This window comes from Excalfactoria chinensis, chromosome 5, assembly GCF_039878825.1.
Source record: "Excalfactoria chinensis isolate bCotChi1 chromosome 5, bCotChi1.hap2, whole genome shotgun sequence".
NCBI lineage: Eukaryota > Metazoa > Chordata > Aves > Galliformes > Phasianidae > Excalfactoria > Excalfactoria chinensis.
The window spans coordinates 34,484,485-34,504,891 of record NC_092829.1 but is presented as its reverse complement, the minus strand read 5'-3'; the positions used below and the strand labels follow the sequence as shown (position 1 = coordinate 34,504,891).

Here is a 20,407-nt window from a genome sequence, read left to right as displayed (position 1 = left end):
GGTAATCAAGGCTGGAGGTTTTGTTTCCCTCTAGACAGGAGAGCCATTAGTAACACAGCAATCTACAGTACCATTGCTGTTAGGAAGTTTTAGTTGATAAATATGTTGGAACACCAGAGGAAACTTTTCTTGAAAAAAAAAAAAAAAACAACAAACCTGCTTGCTTTGACTGACATTTAAGCCTTCAGAAGAACATAGGAAAATGGAAAGGTGCTATGTCTTGAGTGACTTAACTAATTTCTTCATCAATTACCATATTAAGTAGCTATGTTAAATAATCTCTTCTAGTTCTTACCTCTCCAGCTGGACAGCATTGCTGTTGGCAGTTTCTTTAGTATTTTTATTCCTCAATTTTGCTGGACTTTCACTGTTATGTTTGGGAGTCTGTCCCATGGTCCAAAAACATGTAGTGCCAGGAAAAGCTCTTAGTGTAGCATATGCCTCTTTTTGCTTAATTTTTCTTGGTTCGTATTGTGTTCTTCTGTTCTAAGTGCTTCAGCAATACCTTTCAAAGACAGCTAGAAGAAATTATGCTTTTAATCTTTATGTGATTGAATGCTCATTTAAATCAAAGTTTACATCGTTTTAAAGTCTGTGAATGTTGGTATTTGTTACCCTTTTTAATATGCTCGGTATGCCGTGCTTAGCTATTTGTACCTACATACAGAAAAAGTCTCAGCTCAGAAGTTGTCTTGGATCTTTTCTGTTAAACATATTCCTGTTTTTAAGTAAGATGCTGTTGTCCTCTGTTGTAAGTAGGATGGTCCCCATTTTCTGTGTTGAGTTTACAATTTTTTTAAGTCTTAAGGATTGTGAGTAAAATAACATCTGTAAGGTGGAAACTGCATGCTTTTAAGAGACAAATCTTATTGATCCAGGACATGTTATTCCAGCTGCTGTGTCTTTCTGCAGAGTTACAGCAACTTGCATCGTGACTTTCATCTTCTGTGTTTCTTGCTGAAATATTGAGAACGTCAGGGTTTTATTTATGTTGTGTTTACCTCTCAATTTTGAGAGGCTTATTTCCTAGAAAAGCTTCTAGCTTTCCCAGTTTGCTGGAGATGCTCAGGAGCCTGCAAGATCAGGCAGAAAAGAGATGAAGTCCTAACATTTTCTGATGTCTTGATCTTCTCAGTTGTAAAGCCAGTAGTTAATTTACTGTCATTGTGCTCACAACTCTGTATGTCTCTTACCAGTAGCGGTGCTAGGAAGTGGTTGACATGTTCTTAGAATCACTAGCAAACATAATGTGCCCCCCCACACTCCTTCATGCTTCTGTACCTTTGATGAAACATAATGTGCTTTATCTCATCATCCTATGCAGCTTTTGTGAGTATGCCCTTCACAGTATAAGTCATCATCTCTTCCCATCCAAATCCTCAGAGAACCCCGTGAACTACACACATTCTGTTTCTTCTTCATGGCCATTTTATTGATATCCGAAGTGCACTCTGTAAAGGACCTGGGTCAGTTTTGACCAGCCTCTGAAGCCAAGTAGTGCTTTTTGGTAGTGTCTTCTAAGCTCTCAGTATGGTCTTTATGCTACTCCTGCCCTTCTGCTGCTTCCTCTGAAGTAACCTGCTGCAGTCTTAAACAACTACTAGCAAGTGTGAGGAGATGCCTCATGTTTGAAGTACTGACAAAGCTTTTCTTCATATTACATTGATGGTATAACTGAACCCACTGCCAACCCTTCAAGATATTTGTAGATGCCACTTTACCAGTTATTTAGCATCAGAATGAAGTGCAGAAACCTCTGCAATAGAAATTGATTTAGCATTTTAAATTTGATCAGATGAAGCGCTATAAAATGCCAAAAATATGGAACAATTGGCTTGGTCTGGCATAATTTGATTCTTCCCTGCTTGTGTGACTTTACTGGTACTGGCTCAGGTAATTAAATGGCGTTTCAAAATGGTCCTTGTTGACCTAATTCTGCTGGCAATGTAGGCAGCGGGAGTTTTAATGTTGACTACAATGGGAACGGTTAGACCAGCAGATTGCATTAGAAATTCCATGCTGTGTGTTTAATTTCACTTCCTAATACAACAATTTCTAAATATTAAAAATTACTGTTGCCAAGATTGAGAAGCAAAACCTAGCTTTTTTTTACCTTATGGTCTTGATTATCTTCTCTATCCATTCAGTTAGTAATGTGGTTGCAGAGTTACTACATGTGAAGAAAAGTCTTTATTTTACAGAAAGGGTTAAGCACTGGAATAGGCTCCCAAGAGGAGGTGGTTGACTCACCATCCCTGGATGTGTTTAAAAACCATTTGGATGTGGTGCTTGGGGACATGATTTAGCGGAGGGTTGTTAGGGTAGTATGGTTAGGTTGTGGTTGGACTCAGTGTTCTTTAAGGTCTTTTCCATCCTGTGTGATTCCGTGATTCTGTGTTGCTGTTCTGGATTATCCCATGCTGGGGTCTAAGCAGGTTATCTGTAACCTGAATTCTGGGCCAGACCCTTAAGATTTGTTGACCATTTGTTGGTGAGGTTTCCTCCTCAGACGAACTAGTCTGGTTTTGTTTCTTCATAAGTTCCCCTGTGCCACTGGCTTTTGCAAGTGCACTGACAGCAAAAGATATTCCAGGAGACTTTTCAACCCTGTTACAGCACTTGCTGTGACACATTGGTTTCACTTATTTTTGCAGGGAAGCTGTTGGGACTTTTTACAGAGGAATCTTACCAGTGCAAACACACTGAAAGATCTGTCTTTTCAGGTTATGTTAATGAGACTATCCACTGCAAATAATTAGCTGAATGAATCTATAGGTAGTTGACATTAGGTAGGAAGTGGAACATGAGGTTTTAACTCCTAGTTTAGAGAACTTCGTAGGAAGCTTTTAGTTTCTTACAGGAGTGCTTCACGCTGGCACTGCAGGCAATCTAACATCTGCTCTCCTCCCTCTGTCAGCAGGCAGTGTGTAGTACAGAAATAACACGAAGTGCCACCCATCTTTACTGATCTGTGGAGCTTTTTATTTTCCTTTTTAGAAGGTGCAGAAATAATCTTCAGCTGGCACCAGGGTAATATCAGCTGTTCTAGCTTTACAGCAGTAGATGCTCAAAAACTCTTACGTGACGTTGAGCATAGGAGTTTAGATATAAATGACTCTGTAAATTGGTGATTTGGAGTGATGTTTGGTAATATCCCTTTTTCACACAAACAGCTAAGCGAGTGTATCTTAAGCTTCCATTCTGGTACTTGGAAATTTTAACATTCTTGCAGGATAGTCACTGTTCCTCATTCCAGATCCTGTTGCATAAGTTACAGTGCAGTGGTAGATAGAATGGTGGGGGTTTAAAATTTATTTATTTTAATTTTTAGGGGGGAGGGGAGGGGGTGTCTTAAAAGTAGATTGTTTTTCTCAGAATCTCCAGAGGCTGTCATGATGAAAACTGAAGGATGTATAGTCTGTTTTTTACCTTTCTGGCTTTTTGTGTTGAGGGGGTTATGTAAGTAGAGACAGTAAAGGAGTTCTCCCATTCAAGTTAAGTTCTCCCATCTTCCATTCCAGTTCATCAGATAGTACATGTCCTAAAACCTTCCTATGGAACTTTGGCTAGTGCCATTTTAAAATACCAGAATTACTTGCTTAAGGATTCTTGATTTCTGCTGTGGGAAACTTTGCACCTTCACCATTTCAAATTTGTTTGCTAGAGCTAATTCCTCATTCCTTTTGAAGCCTGTTGCAGAGATTCTCTTTATCTGGGTAGTTCTACAGGGTGTAATCCTGTTCCTCTTGCCTTTGTTTGTCCTCTACAAGAGCATCTTGTGGTTTTAGTAGATGTCCAAAACAAGTACAGATCCTGAAAACTGTTTGGCTTTAGCTCTCCAAGGGCTGCATATCAGCATAGTCTCCAAGACTGCTACATGAACTCTTACAAAATAATAATAAATCTATTTCTTGTCTGACTTTCAGCAGTTCTTACTGTGTGCAGCAGGATCTGGAACAGGATGCTTGCTGTCCCCTTTGGCCTTTTCTCTTTAGCAGGAAAAAGCTGTTATGCCAGCACTCATGCTTTTCAGTATTTCTTCTGTTATTGATCTGCTTCCTGATAGAATGGAGGCTTCTGATAAAAAGACCAGTGGAATCTTTTATTTTGCTGATTTCATGAACCCCTGCTGGTTTCACAGAAACCTCAAGGAGAGGTGTGGCTTTGGCTGTGAATAGCAAATGCTGCTTCTGCAGCAGGAGGAGAAATGGATGGTATGAGCTTTGATTTAGGTTTTATTTTAGTGGAAATAACTTGAAATGCTAATGAGCTTTGCAGAACAACCTCTGCTCTTGTGTTCTTGGTTCCTCAAGTGTGTGGGAAACAGCCATGCAATGGACTTTCTTCTCAGCCCACGTTTCTTGCTCACTGACTTCAAAAAGCAAAATAATAAAAAAAGAAAACAATCCCAACCACGTACACAACTTGCTGGAGTGGGTTAGGAATGCACTGCTACTGTATTACACAAGGAACATTTAGTTTTCTAGTGATTCTAGGGGTCTGGAAGTAATATTCTCCCCACAGCTGTCTGGGAAGAGGGCAGTTAGAACTGCAGACAGATGGGGGTCTGGAGTCCAAGGAGAACATACTTACTGCTTGTGCAAGGTCATGCAGAAAGTAAATTTCTGAACTGAAAGCGTAAAGTATTACAGAGATCTGTTTCAGAACTCAACTCAGTGATGGAGTGTCATTGTTTTCCTTGCAGTTTTAGAGCTGTATGTGTGATTACAGGCACTCTGACAGCTGTGAATGCAGTGTCAGGAATTTTGCTTGTTGGAGGACCTTTAATCTTGGCTCCTGCTTGATGTGGGGTTGCTTTTGCCAAAATCAGCCATGGCTTTGTCTAACTGTGGCTTGGGACTTCCAAGGCTGGCAGTTCCTCACAACTTCTCTGGGCAGTCTTTTTTGGTCTCGCACTGTTATGGGGAAGAAGGCTTTCCTATACCTGTTGTAGGACAAAAGATTCTAAACCCTTTTACCTCATTCTCCAAGGCACAGTCATCTGTTGTGAAATGGAATGAGAGGTTTTTGAAGAGTTGTGGTTTTGTCTGATACCACTTAACATTTCTGACTTCAAAGGAAAAGCTTGTGAAAATTGAGACTTATTTTAAGTTGTGATGCCACTTAAACTGGACTTTGATGGGGGAGAGCTCAGAAGGAGTCTGCAGATGATGTTCCTTAGCCAGAACTGGAAATGAACAGGTGAAATGTTGCAGATGTCCTTGGCTAGCAGAACGTTTTTTGCAGAACTGTGGTGTGCTTGCTTTTGTTCTCATGGTCCAAATCTCAAGGTTTCTGATTCATTTATTTGGGTACTGACTTTAATTGACTGTGATTTTGCTGATGCTTTTGAGACACAAACGATGAGGAAACTGTGTTAGGCAACCTGTACGCAAAGCTATCAGACATTTCTGGTATAATAAACTATGAATTTGGAGCACAAGAAGCATATGACTTTTGCGAGAGAACCATTAAAACTCAATGGTGTCCTCAAGATGACCAGTTGACATTGCTTTTTTTTTTTTTTTTTTTTCTGTTCATGGAGAATACATTATTACATTGTATTTTCAATGTGCAATTTTTATTTGTTTTTCTTTTGCTGAAGGGACAATGGAGATCGATCCAGGCACCGAGCTCCCCGTAATGCCCGCATGTCTGCACCATCGCTGGGGCGCTTTGTCCCAAGGTAAGGCTTCTACTTGTAAGAACAGAAGGATGTGAAAATCCTGGAGGGCTTGTTGCGGTACAACTCTATTTCAAGCAGTGAAGTGGCTGGCTAAGCGGAGGAGTCCAGTCTTCCTTCTGCTACAATGTTCTGAGATCTAGTCATGTTTCATCAAAGCTATTGCTGTAGCATACTGAGATGTGTCTTCAGGTACATTTACAGTCTCTGTTTTGCAGACGCTTCTTGCTGCCAGAGTACTTGCCTTATGCTGGAATTTTCCATGAAAGGGGACAGCCTGGCTTGGCCACTCATTCTTCTGTCAACCGGGTTTTGGCAGGTAATGAGATTTTGTTGTTTGAAATTATGTATGTTATGTATGAATCTGTACAGAAGAGGACCCATCAAAAAAAGGCTAGTTCCAACTGTTGATGTTTGAAGTCCCTTGAAACAAGAGAGAGGACTTTTAAGGCACGATGGTAAACTATCATTCAAGTTCTTGGGCACTGCAGATTCCATTCTTCAAAGATGTGTATGGGAATGTCAGCGTGATTTGGGGAGGGGTGCTGTTAACAGTTGTCTTTGTTTAGCTTCCTTCCCTATTTCTAGATGTCTTTTACTTAACAACCTGACAGACTAATGATCAGTTTGCTGCAGGTCCTTCTAATTGAATTATAGGGTGCCTTGTTCGTGTTCTGGCTGGCAAGATGCACACAAGGCAATGCAGGATTCAATTAGGATGTTAATAAGTGTGTATTAAAAAGCTAGGCTGCCACCACATATGGTGCACAGGCATTTGGGAGCCTTAAAGGGCAAGCGGAGGTGGGAGGGGATGTGGAGGGGGACAAGAGTCAACACACTCCGGCAGCTCATGAATGAAATGGTTCTGGATGACATAACTCTTGAGGGTGCTTTTTTGTCTGATTCTGAGTTGCTCTGTAATTAACCCAAGTACAGGGAGGGCATCTTGGAGCTTGAGGGAGAACAGTGGACAAGGTATGGACAGACAGACCAGGATGTGCTTTTTTTTCCTGTTTGTAGGTAGTTTCATCACTGAAAGGAGTGCTGTAAGGGTCGTGCAGACTCCTGAGAGATCTTTAGCTTATCTTAAGCTATGATCAGCTATGCCTAAACTGTGCTGTGCCTACATTAGATATTTCCCAACTGTTCTGGTGTGGAGCTGTGGTTTTTGCATCTGTAGGACAGGGGTCTTGTCTTTGATTTCTGGATCTTAAGTGCCAGAAGCATCTCTTGGATTTTTGTCTGTGGTCATTTTTGTCTGAGTGGATGTATGGTTCATAGACCTTGTTACAATAGATGAGGCTTCAAAGCACCTCCGCTATTTTTTATTAGGAAACAGTGGAATTAGCTTGAAGCTTTAGCTGACGCATGTACTTTCCCATGCTTTCTGCCTGTGTGGGCTTTGGTTGTTGGCACATGGAAACAGCACACTGGCAGATAATTACTTGCTGCCAGGCAACACTGCAGAGATTTTCTGTAGCCCAGCTTTGCAGGAGACACCTGCCTTCAACCATCTTCCAGCCCTCCTCGTAGATCTGCCTATTCCTTAGTGACTGGGAAGCAGCCTGGCTTCTTCTCCTTGCACGTTTTAGGGAATTTGAGCCCAAAAATACACAACATTTGCTGTTTGCAGCATGCATGCCAAAATTAACAAAAGAAGATGGAAGTTGTAATCATAGGGCTTCTAGCAGACAAGACCAATCTTTTCTGTATGGTACTGTGCTGAATGGACTTCAGGAGTGGTTTGTTGGCTGCTGCAGTGTTATGGGTCCTCACACTGGAAATGGCTGGGGTTCCAAGTGAAGACTTTTGTTGCCTTAAATATAAAAGTAATTAATTCTCCTTAATGCAGTAATTCCTTGTCATACTTTATTTCAGCATTCTGTTTATTTTGGTATTTACGTACACTTTCAGCTTTCAAAATGTTTTACACTTGCGTTCAAAAACATGTTAATGTGTTACAGAAGCCAGGAAAGTTGAAGATGTAAATATTAGGTGGAGGTGTGAAGGATGAGAACTAGAAAACGAGGTGGCAGTTGTGGAATAGAGAATTTCTTGTGGCCATTAGGTCAGTCAGCAGCATTGGCATTTTTGGATACTTTACTTTGGGGCTGTTGAAAGTTGCAATGCAGATAGTATGCCTTCTTTTCTGGTTAGCCCTTGCCAAAGTGGTAGTTCTTTCTTCACTACCATAGTGAAAAAACTCATGAGTACTTTAATCCTGGCCTGGCAATTACAGGTGAGGTTGCCAGGCTTGGCTGAGATAAAATCAATCATCTTTCTCTTAAATCAGGCTAATCTAAGCCTCAGTGCCTTGAATTGCTTCATCCTATGGTGCATCCAGTCTATTACTTCTGATTATTTTTTTTTAATCCTTAAATGCCAAATGTATTTCTTATGCAACCTCTACAGGATTTGAGAAAGATGCCAGAAAACAAATTCCTAGCCTGACAGCTTCCGTAAAAGCTGACTATAGTCTTCTGTGGCCATGTGTACATGGGAGCTGTTACGCTTCTCCTGTCCCATTTATTGCTGTATGAGGAGAGGAAACAAAAGAAGCAGACGGATCATAAGGGTTTGTGTTTTTTGTGCTGCACTGACTAAATTTCTTAGTGTCAAACTTCTTGCTGTCAAGTTCTGTCCACATTTACTTTCAGATTTCTGCTTTATATGAACAACTTTCCATTATTTAATGTTGTTCTCCTGCAACTCTTAAAGACAGTAGGTCCATGCTAGGTGAGAGTGTCTTGTGAATAAATGCAATCTTTAATGAACTCCCCAAAATAACGAGTTATCTAAACAGATAGGCTAGCACTAAAGCAAAACTGTGGATTTGACGGCATGGCATTGTTGGAATGGGAGGGCTTAGAGATGTCAGGCAAGGTTTAGGTCAGGGTTAGATACACTTGTATTAGACAAGGATGTGCAGCCATTCCTGCTACAAAGCACTACTGGGTGAAGGTAGGAAAGGTTGATAACAGATGGGTAAAGCAGATGGGAGTTCAGGGTGTTGGGAATTAAAGGGTACTAGTCAACATGACAGACAGATATCTCATGCCAGCAGCCTAATTTGCATGTAGCATTGGAACAAAAATAAGTCCTAGTAGCACTGTCCTTCTCCAGTCATCTACTGACACAGCGTAGATCTTTATGTTAGCAGACATGATACACTACATCACTGTGTTTTGTGGCACCAAGTAAAACACTGTATGGAAATTTATTACATCAACATTGTTACCAGTAGCATTCAAACTTGTAATCACACCAAAAAGTGTTGGTAGTTTGACAAGTTATATTTTACTGTAAAGTCTGTGTTGATTGGCAGTAATTACACTGTCCTCCTTTAATCCTTTATTAACTGAATCTTATATCAGCTTTTTCATTATTTTGTCTGGAATCAATGTCAGGCTGACAAGACTGACATGTCTCATCCTATTTCAACCTTTTAAAATACTGGTATAACACTAACATATTTTTCTGTCTTCCATGTTCTCCTTTTATTTCAAGACTTATCAGAAATCTGGGAGTTCATTTGGTAGCTCTTCTGATACTCTAGTGTGGGCTGCATGCTGCCCTTTGGACTCTTCTCTCCTTATTGAACTGACATAGATGATGGAGTTATAGTCTCCGAGGAGGCATCCGTACAGTGAAAACTAGTTGGATGATGTTTTTGTTGTTTTTTTTTTGTGTCAGTGAAAGCAATAAATACATTTTGGTTTTGTATTCAATAGGGCTGACCTATTTCATGCAATGGACTACAGTGTCTTGGGACTGTTTGTCTTCTAGTCTAACCAGCAGTGTGTGTTTTTTCTTTTTGTTCTGATAGGCATTTGTGCCTCCCAGGAGAGACCAAAGAGCTGTTCTGTGGGATGAGGTTACACATTTCTTAATGGGAGTTAGTGCTGTAGCAGAGTTCAGCAGCATAACATGCTTGGCTCTGGATCAAGGAAGTCACAGCTCAGTGTTGTTTATCACCTCCTACTGTTTTTTTCTTTTTCTTTTTCTTTTCTTTCTTTCTTTCTTTTTTTTTTTTAATATATATTTTTCCTTGAGGCTGAGGATTTCCATCCAGTATTTTGTTTGCAGATTTCTTCATCCTAAGTCACACTGTGAGCAGGACAGGAAGTAGTATGAGAACCAAGTCATGGATGGTTTTTTGACATCTAATTATAGGCAGCTGTAGGTCCTAATATGTTATTAAAAAGGAGTAAATATAAATATTCTTTTTAAAAAAAAAGTTCCTTTCATTCCTACTGAAGTGCTTCTGACCTCTTTTGCCTGCATGAGCCTTTCCTGAAGGCTTTATAGTAATTATCCAGCTACTTCAGGGTAGGCAAAGACATGCAGTTGGTGCAGTGAAATAAAGAAGGCATTGGTTTCAGTTTAGTGCAAGCTCAGAAGAAGAAATCAGTGTTTGCCAAGGAGCTTCTCGGGGGGCCTTAAAAATTGACACAGAGGCCAGTTTGTTGATGTTCTTGTTAATCAGCAGGGGATCTTCAAATGAAATTGTACTGGAAATGCTTCTTTCTCACCTTGCTTTGGTTTAGTGGACAACTTTCTGTTACATGCGTCTCCACACATAAAAGATTTTTTCAGTGTGTGGATACAGATTGTGTTTGTGTGTTCTGACTTTGCCACCAGACTTTATCTACTGAAATGTATTCCAGCACAGTTGTTCAGAGTTCTCCATCTCATGGGGAAATCCACACTCAGGATAAGTGAAGGGCTGAATGGCCGTGAATGGCAGTCTACGTTTACAGATTTTGAGTGATTTCCTTGCTATTTTAGGGTAATAGACTCAGACCAGAGACTAAACACATGTTTTCAAGAAATAAGCTTGGTATTTCAGATTTTTCCATTACTCATCCCTATTCAGTATATAACTTGCTACAAGAGGGATAATGGTGCAGTTTTGGATCTCTCTGTGTAGGTGCCAACAAAGCCATGTAATATGAATTGTAATTGCTATTTCTTGGATTGGGATAGGGCTGAGGCTGTAAGTGAAATTACTACTTTGTCACCTTAAACTTAATAGTACTGGAAGGTTGACAGCCTGCCTTTGATTTGGGTTGCTGGACTTCACATATGGTACCCAGATGATATTTGTGCAGAATCACATAAACTGTCCTATTGCTCAGAGTTATTGTCCCTGGGAGAATTCCAGGTCGTATGTCTACAAGTGATGCAGAAGTTCAGCTTCTTGTTTCTGTACTTCTGCCAGAAACTATTAAGGCACAATAGCTGGAACATTTGAAGTTTCATTTAGATAAAGATTAGCTAAGATGGTGTGTAAATATTGTCCTTTCTCTGTGATAGGAAGATTTGTATGAGGTCATGATAGTTTTCCTAATGAGAATTAGGGCAGTGACCTAATGATGTCTCCTGCTGCATGTTCCCAATCTGTTAGCACTCTAGCGATGTTAAGAGCTCACTTGTTCAAATACAACTGAATGACTATAACTCACCATGAGTTAAAATGGATGTTGATGAGCCTCTGACACAGACAACTGGAAAGAGTATTTGTTGCTGCTGCTACTAGAATTCACCCAGTAACCTTTCGTCTATGCGCTAATGGTGAAAGTGATCATGATATGAGGCTGCTTTGGTTTCCTTGGAAACAGTACTGCAGTTAGATTCTCCAGTTCCTCTGGCATCACAGGTGTGAATGCCTCCCGTAGTGAAGTTTTCTTGACCTAGCTGTGTTCTGTTGCTTCCAGTGTCATAGCAAGTTGTGAATTCTATTCTGAGATGCCCTCACCTTTCAAATGTGCTTGCAGCAATGCCAAGCTGTACAAGGTAAGACAGAAATAGGTGACTGAACTCCAAAAGGTCATCAAAAGTTGATTGGAAAATACATCCTTCTTGTTCCTGCACCCCCATTTTTCTCACCATTAGCAGGTGTGTACTCCACTTCCTCTGGGAAGGATGTTGCTCCAGTTCCTCAAAGGCACTTTCCACTCCCTGCTGTAGCTACTTTATACATCTACAACTCAGTGCTACAGCCTTTCTTCTTTGTATTTCTGAGTGAGAGGCTGTATTTCCACAAAAAATGTGAACAGTTCCCAAGTCTGTCACGAAGGTGATAGATACCTGCAGCTCTCCAGTCAAAAGGAACTTGAGGAGTGCTTTAAGCTTCTTACGTTTACTGGCTGGTGACATAGGCTATGGAGAGACCACAGAGAAGGAGGACTCAAAGGCTAACATCTTTTCATATTAAGCAGTACCCAACAGACTTGTAACAGAAGCATACTGCTATCTATGTTCATTGACTGTGTTTCTCTATAGGTCTGTTTATTGTCAAAAGGAGTAGATCAGGATGCTCAGCCAAATTCATGGAGTTGTCTTAAGTGAAAAGGCAGAAGCAGGCTAACAGAAAAAGCCAGTAATGAATGTCTGTGAGTTAACTATATCTTACTATTAGATCCAGTATTGTCTTATAGATTCTGCAGCACTGGCTGCGGTGTCTTACCACATCATGACTGTCATCAGAAAATGAACTTCATGGTAAATATTCTTCAAATGAAATCCCTCTCCCAGAATCTAGGAATTAGTTTATCACTAAAGAAGAGCAAACTTAGGAACTAGCTGGTATTATGTAACTTTTTTGTGGCTACGCAGGGGACATTTAGCTGATCCACAGATGCTATGTTCTCCCTTACAGGTCTTACCTTTATCTTATATCAGCTGTTTCTTACTGTTTTGCGAGACACCAATGAACTTGTTCTTCCCAGCTCTGTGCTTTAATTGGCAATCCAGCATTTCCTTTCTCATGCTGCAGTCTATTATCCAGTGGCAGCAACTTGACTCAGTGAAAGCTTGAAGGTAGTTGATGCCATTAGCATTCAAGTGACCCACAAACCATCTTTTGAAGTATTAGTCCTGTGCAAAGACCTCACAAAAGTTCCCGAGCTGCTCGCATTGATTTTAATATAGGTAAATGCTGCTCTGAGCAGAAGGATTTTAGTTCTCCTGTCTAGAGAGACATCTGTAATGGGATGGTAGGGAGTGTTGAAGAAAGCCATTAACATGTACATTTATATAAAAGAAAGTTGCGTATGTTGTTTCCAGTTAGCCTTTTCCTCCCATCCAAATTGTCCAATTTCGTGGTGAAAATCCATGTGGTTACTCTTCCACGTTTTGATACCAGCTTCTGCTGTATGCTGTCACATACAGAAAGTATAGGCAGAGAAAAAGCATCAGGGTATGTTGCATGTTGGAATGAAAGAGCATTAATCTGACTGCCTGCTTGTAACACCCTGCTTGTTCGATGTCTCTGTTTACTTGCTTCTTGCATTTAGTGGCAAAGGTACTCTGTAGGCACAGAGACTTCTATGCTGTGAGCTGTGAACAGGTACAATGAGGTTTTCTTGGTTGGGGCATTAAGAATACAAAGCTTTTAGAGACTGAAGGGCAGAAGGGATGAAATCACATCAGAATAAAGAGTATTATCATTTTAGGAGAAATCCTTGTTAGATGCTATCCTGTTCGTTTGCAGAGACCAGAGTAGTGTCAAGGCTCATACACAGTCTCCAAACCCAGTTTATTTACTAAGATAAACTTGTAATAAATTATATGTATATCAGTTTTTTTCACACAATAAGAGTTGCCTCTTTGTGTCCAAGAACTGGAGGTGTTCAAAATGGCTCTTAAATACTGCAGAATGAAGGTGCAACTGGAAAGTCAAAATAGTGCTACTAGTGTTTTAAAGCTTGCTTTTGCTTAGTCCTTGTTGTTCTTGTCTTCCCTTTATGTTTTTTGCAGCTTAGCCTGCAGTTCATCTCAATCTGCTAAATGGAAATGTGTTAATTGATAGGGAATATGAGTCAGCTGGAAATAAGAATCCACAGCTATTTGCGCTGTGGGGGGTACTTACACTGTAATTTGTTGGTCATCTGACTTGGGAAACTAAGCTTCCTGTGTAGAAGTAGTTAGAGAAGATTTTGCTCTGATTCATATGGAGGGAGCTGAACTTAGGTACTTTAAATCTTACATGGAGCTGCCAGTGTTTTTATCAGTGATTATATAAGGAACTTGGGAGAAGTACCTTTCTATTGTGGGTACCTTTACATGCATCAAATTAGGCTGGTTGCATCCTGCCCTGACAGCTGGGTGCAGGAAAAAACATCTAGAAGAGAAGCAGAATGGACAAAATGGAAGCAGCAGAGGTGGTATAACAAACTAAGAAACAAAGAACTTTGAGAGGAGGAAAAGAATTAGCTGTTTGGCTTGTATGGAGCATGCTCCTTTGGGAATGCCTTGCTTCCAGGGGTTAAATACTGCTTGGCAGAGCAGCAGTGCCAGGAAATTCAGCCTGCACTGAGCAAGGCGGTTAGACTAGGGAATCTCCAGAGATCCTTTCCATCATTGACCTTCAGAGATTCTCTGAATTATGGAGTACACAAGAGTAGTGAAATGATATTTGGGCTCACTGTATGTGAGAACGGAGTTCTATTTGAAGCAGTAGGTACAGCTGTTTCTAGTTGCATGTATTCGGATAGCCTGGTGTAAGACGTTGATGACTGTTTCTGCAGAGGACTTCTGACTCTCAAGGATTGTCTGAAAGAGTGAGTATTACTGGAGAAAGCTGTGTTACTAGTTTTCTTTAGGGATACTTATTTTGTGCCAAGAGTCTCAGTTTCCTTTTGGTAAGCTGAACCAGAAAGACAAACACTGTTCAATCCCTCACTTACATAACATGAGTCTGTAGAAAAAGGTGGTGTGGATTAGCTGCAATATGTTATGAGCGTAACTTACAATTTTATTTGTAAATGCAATTTAAAATGAGTACAACTTTTCCAGTCAGAGTGAGTGCAGACCCCTTCATCTTACAGGATATGCTTAATGAAGAGTTAGGTGTCAGGGGATTTTTGGCTAGGATCTGGAAATGTGGCTGCACTGAGATTAGCAGTAGTTGAGAAGATCTGCATTTACTCAAGTGTGCCAGATGTTGTCTGTGACTGGCTGCATTTCAGGAGTTGTGGAGATGTTTTTGATGTGTTGTCCTTGGTTATGCTGCCCCAGGAGAAGAGTTTCTGCTACAGAAATGCTTATGGCTTTGTCCTTCCCAATCCTTCATAGGAGAAGATTCTGCTAAAGGGTTATGAGGTCCCAAATACAGAGCCCCAAAGTGCTAATTACACTTCTGCCATTCTGTTAGAGGGATGATTACGATGATTACATTTCCCAGAAGAGATGAAGGATGCAATTGCACTGTTATTGTTACCAGCCCTGGTACGCAGGCCTCCATATGCGTTTTTGGAAGCACGTTTCAAACAGGAACAGTATGGTACTCAAATCCCTAAATTAGGCTGAAACAATGGGGAAGATTTCAGGCAGTTAAGGGAAGCAGATTTTGTGCAATGACCCAGGCCAGAGGCAAGATGTACTTCAAAGAAGCCAGCTGTTGAGTGTGGGTAGGAGCCTTTAGTTCATAGTTACTGGTCTGTTGCTGTTGGTTGTTGGAAGAATCAGGAGCTTGGGTCTGGGATCAGGAGCTTGGGTCTGGGATCAATCCACATCTGATTGCAGCCCGTAAAATTGGACTTGCAGCAATCTGTTGATTTAGTGGACAGATCTTTCCTGCATTTTCTTCATTCCTTGTGATAATCAAGGGGAGCATGAATTCCTGTCATGATTACATAGCTCTAAAACCTTACAATAAAGCAGGCAGTATCAGAGTACGAAACTGCTGTTATCTTTTTGTATGGTTTTAGTACCACATTTCTAGGTGGTGTGCAAATCCACTTACAGCTTTTCTCTGTGATTTAGAAGGACTTGAAGTAGCTCAAGGAAGAATCTGTGGAGGAAAACTTCAGATGTAGTGCCATAACCTTAATGTACTTAGCTAATCAAAGAAGTAGTAGGTAATAGTTGTTTGATTGGTCTAGATACAATGAAGTGGGGAAGAGTTTTTGAGAAAACATGCTTTAGGAGACAAAAGGAATTAGAAAAAATGCAGACTAATTTGGACTGGAAACAAATAGCAGATATTGGGTATTGGTAGAGTTGTTTTTTCTGTTTATTTCTAAAGGTACTGCTTCATAAAATTCGCCACTTTCCTTATTGATGAAACTGTTGGTGTTTTTTTTTTTTTTGGTAGGTGAAGTGTTTAAACTAGCAAAGTTGTTCCCTGAACTCAGGGAGATGTTTATGAGTGTAGGAGCTTGTCCCACTGTTTCTGGTCTATGCGATAGCCTCAACTAGGTGTCTCCTATGGTCCCAGGGCAGGAGGCCCCAGTAGCCATGTGCATCATTTCATGTGCTGTAGTCTGCTCAAGTGCTTTGTGACAGAAGTGAGCACTGAATGTGAGAGAGCTTGTATATAGTATTTGTGGATACAGGGTGGCCCTTCTGTTGTTTGGTGACTGGAAAGCTGAAGCTGTCTTTGAGATTTAGAAAGGCAAGAAATGTAGCTTGGGGAGAAATGATGATGCTCTTAAAAGTGAAGGGTGCTAGCTGATTTCTTTTGTATGCGTTGTTAAAGTGATGAATTTCTCGATACCATTATATCAGACGGGGTAAGATTTTGCAGAAGTGCTCATCATCTTGTGGGCGGTGAAGGCCCCTTGGGGACATGTCTCTTTGTGGGTGGTAAAGCTCACTTAGCCTTAAATTATTTTCCCATAGCTCATTGCTTCTTTCTTTCTTTCTTTTTTAATGAAAAGATCACCCCCACTCTTGAAGGAGAAGGGAAGGCAGGGAACCTGTTGAGATCTGTGTGCAGAGTTGTGGAGCTGTGGGCTTTCTCAGTGACCTGCCACATTAGACTGTTGTTGTCTGTGCAGAGAATAATCCTGATTTTTGCTTACACATTTTGCATGGTATGGGGAGATGAAACCTTGGACCAGATTCTTTACTTTCATTATAAACTACCCTCACAGACACTTCTGTAGCAATCCTTGCTTGAAGATGAAGGAAGTTCTTGTTACGGCAACAGAGTTGTATGTTTTATAAGGGATTGGTAAGGATGCTGTATATTGATCTCTAGCTCCCTTTCCCAGGCAGACTAGTTTGTGTCATTGGATCCTCCTGCTTGCCATCCTGGAGTTTTTGATAACTGAGCAGTGCATCAAACTATCAATAAATAGGACTTTTCCCAGAGCATAAAAGCTACATTTGTTGTTGGTGTTAAACAAGTAGGAGTGATGTCAGGAGGTAGTAAATGTCCTGCATGAAACAGGCATTCTTAAAGAAGGCAGAGGATCCTAGCAGTGTTTCCACAACAGCAAATAAGGGCCCGAGTCAAGCTGAGAGTATTATGTAATCTTGGATCAAATTTTTAATTCTCACAACTCAATCAAAAGTAAGCTGGAGGAGATTCTGTACACTGATTTTAGACAAATACAAACAGAAATCAAGTGTGAAAGTGTATTCTGCATATACCATTCCCTCCAGTGCCTTCTTTTTTAAATGGATATGCCTCTAGTTCAGAGGTGGTGACAGAGGAGAGGATAGTCTCCATTGTTTACAAGAGCACAGAGAGTTGGTTTTGAACTAAGAAAGAGCTGCATGTCTGCACTGCTGCAGGAAACTGTATTTTGCTTACTTGAGCATTAGTTTGACGCTCACCTGCTGAGCTCTGTGTGAGTTGGAATCCAACAGTCTCTGTGTTTCTGCGAGTTCAAAATTAGCAAGAGCTGTGAGCCAGGAATTCATCTATGAAGACAAGTGCTCTGGGCTCTTGAGTCATGCTGAGTGCCATGGTAGCCTAACTTTTGAGTACAGCTGTTGTTGATCTGGGAACCTGATCTACATCTCTTTCCCTTGCTTCAAGCACTGCCTGTAACTGTATGCAATTTCAGCTGTACCAAGCTGCTTCAACCTGCCTGCTTTTACAGCAGTGTAGATGTGGCGTATGGCCAGTTAGATAACATTAGAGCTGGCAGTGCACAGAGATTGGAGTGGAAGAAGCTGTGGGTATGTTCATAATCACTTGTTTGTCTCTTCCATGTTCTGGGGAGGTGAGTGTGGTACTGGTGGAAGTCGTACACAGAAGCCTACTTAGGAGCAATTCAGGAATCAGAAATGTTATGACCTTTGCTAAGTCAGGAGCGATGATGGTTAGGAAACTAGTTCTGAGCTTTGACCAGGAAATGGTTACTAAAAGCAAAGCAGCTCTAATAGTGTTTGAGAGATGGAAGGTAGGCTGGAGACATGAAAAGTGGTTTTGCCGAAGTGAGCACTGTGTTTGTAGGAAAAGAGAAGTGACTGCCTGTTCACGTGGTGCATTTGAGAGCTGAAAAGAAGACTGAGCAGAAAACAAAGGTCGTGATGAATACATTTCCCCTTTTCACCCGACACGTTCAATCTGTGGTCCAGTGCCTGAGGAATTTAGAGATACAAGAACTTAATGCACATTTGTATTGTGAGAGAAAAGAAGAGCGTACAAATGTGTACTGACAAGTGATGAGGGGTGGAAATCAGCACAAAAGAAATAGGGTAAAATCATCAGAGCAAGTGGAAAGCTTAAAAGGTTGGCAAGATTCTTCTGAATGTGATGGAGGAATAGCAGGAGGGATGGGGAGGCTAGGAAGATGGAAGAAGTAATGTCATTCTCTAATTTCTCATAAGCAATTGGGATTCTGCGCAGAGAGAAATGGAGCCTGGAGGAGGGGAGGGATTGAGGAATGAGTCAAAGGTGGTGACAAGGCAGCTGGGATTGCAGGCGTGGGTTTTAGTTAAATGGGAGAAGTACTTTTCCTTATTTCAAACAATTGTTCATATTAGCATTCACGGTGTGGGCATGCATACACCCATCCATGTGACATGTCGCCTGGTGTGCTGCACACAGCTTGTTCAAGGATCTGTCTTTTGGTTCATGACAGAGGCCGGCTGCATCTACCCTGAGGTGCCATAGTAGAAGGAAAACGATGAAAACTATCACTACTACGCACAGAGATATCTTACAGTGGATAGTGAAATGGGAACTGTTTTCAAATCTGGTGAGGAGCATGGTTGGGAGGAAGGAAGCAAAACAAATGCATCTCATGAGGACACCAAAAAGCATGAAGGGAACGTTTTGACAGACTCAGTGATAGAAGATGCAGTAAGAAGAGGGGTGAGAGAAGACAGAAGGGTTAACAGAAACTGGAAGACAGTTATGGTGGAGAGGATTCAGTAACACAGCACTGAGAGAAATATCTTGTAGGCCATGTGGAATGAACAGTTATGCAAAGCTATTGAATGATAGGTGACAGCGTAGCTAAGAGTTTGAGCCCTTTGTGGAAGGCATGGAAATGATGTGAGTGGTGTGCGGTGCGCATTTCTAGCCTGGCTGCTGGAGTTCCGCAGAAGGCTCCTTGTTCACTTAACACGTATGTTCCTCTTGACATGGAAAGGAGTGAAAGCTGGAGGCAAAGCCCCGTCTTTACTTCCCTGCTTGCAAAGAGGCTAGTTCTGACCAGAAATGTCAGTGTATTGCTGCATGGGGATGGTCAGAGTTCAAATGGCCTTTTTTTCTTTTAAATTATTTGGCAGCTGCTGCTGGCCCAGCCTTCTCAAGCAGGAAGCTCTCTGGAGCAGGGTGCAGACCCTTGTGGCCCTAGCCATAGAAAATGCAGCAGCATTGCCTGTGAAGTACACTGTATTGATATTCTGGTTCTTGCTGGAAAGAAAAATCACTCTTGATAGCTATCTAATGACCTTTCTTCTGCCTTCAGTTTCTTTTGTTTCAAGGTTCTTGCCACTGAGTGTGTGCAGACACTCTAATGCCTTTGCTTCAGGGCCCTGCATTAAGTGCAGGGCACCTGGTGACAGTGCCCTTTCCAGTTGGCTGATTGTGCAGAACTGTGAAGAGCTTGATGTCAGTATCATTACTTCTCTGATTTTAGTTAGCTACTGCTTACGTTCTGCCGTCCTTCTCACCTGTGAAGTCCAATAAGTTTGTCCAGTGGCATCGTGCCATTACACTGAGTCCTAGGACTTGAGAGCTTGAGCTGAAGTGCTCATCTTCTTAGGCTTTACCTGTGCTGATGTTTTGTTCTGGTAGGCACTGGACCTCTGACTTTCCTGCAGTAAAGGTGATCTTGGAGCCTCACTGCAGTTCCCTTTTAGTTCATGACCCCTACCTCTAGTGAAGCATGGCTTTCTCCAGACTGTTTATAATCTAAAATTTTACATCAAACCAGTAAGCTGCAATTGCCCCATTTTCATCGTCTGAATTTCCTTTTGCTATTATTAGTAGTGTTAGTTACATTGGATAGCAGTTTCTTGAACACGTTTGCTTGTATCCTCTGATAGTATTATGAACTAATTTGTGTTGGATTAAGGTCAAGTCTGCCCTAGAAAGAAATAAAAACCTATCTGAAATACCCATCTGTTGTGCAGCCCAGGAGCTACATGTGGAGTAGCTGGGATGTACTGCTGCTGCTTTGAGCTTAGGTCTTAGTTTATCCCTGTGTAGCTTTGATTTTGACTTCTAACATTTAGTAAAATAATGGGATAAAGTGTCAGTCTCTTTTGATCTTGCAGTTGCTTTTGTAATTGCAGTGAATTGGACCTGTCTGGCATGAATTCAGCTGTGGCGCTGATTTACAGAAGTCGGCGCAAGGTTATGAACTTTGCTGAACTCTTTGGGGAAGAGTGCTGCTTTCTGGGAGCTCTGCTGCTGAACCACTGTGTTTTAAATGTTGTACTGTTTCTTTCAGGTTGTTAAACAGTGGTCCAGCAGCATGTAGACTACTGTCAGTCCTGCTCTGCTTGCTCCAGGATCCTGATCACTCCTTG

The 20,407-nt window shown here is 41.2% G+C and overlaps 1 protein-coding gene across 2 annotated transcripts in view; it reads left to right on the top strand.

The window, feature by feature from the left end:
* The window catches only part of AMBRA1 (autophagy and beclin 1 regulator 1), a 123,592-nt gene that overhangs the window by 45,556 nt on the left and 57,629 nt on the right, over positions 1–20,407 (top strand). Inside the window, exons 10-11 of one of the 2 annotated variants that reach the window (XM_072338664.1) lie at positions 5,606–5,686; positions 5,902–6,002. In XM_072338664.1, coding sequence (XP_072194765.1) covers positions 5,606–5,686; positions 5,902–6,002 — 182 coding nt within the window. Of the gene's footprint in view, positions 1–5,602; positions 5,687–5,901; positions 6,003–20,407 lie in introns of both variants that reach the window. The other variant, XM_072338663.1, reaches the window with a different exon arrangement.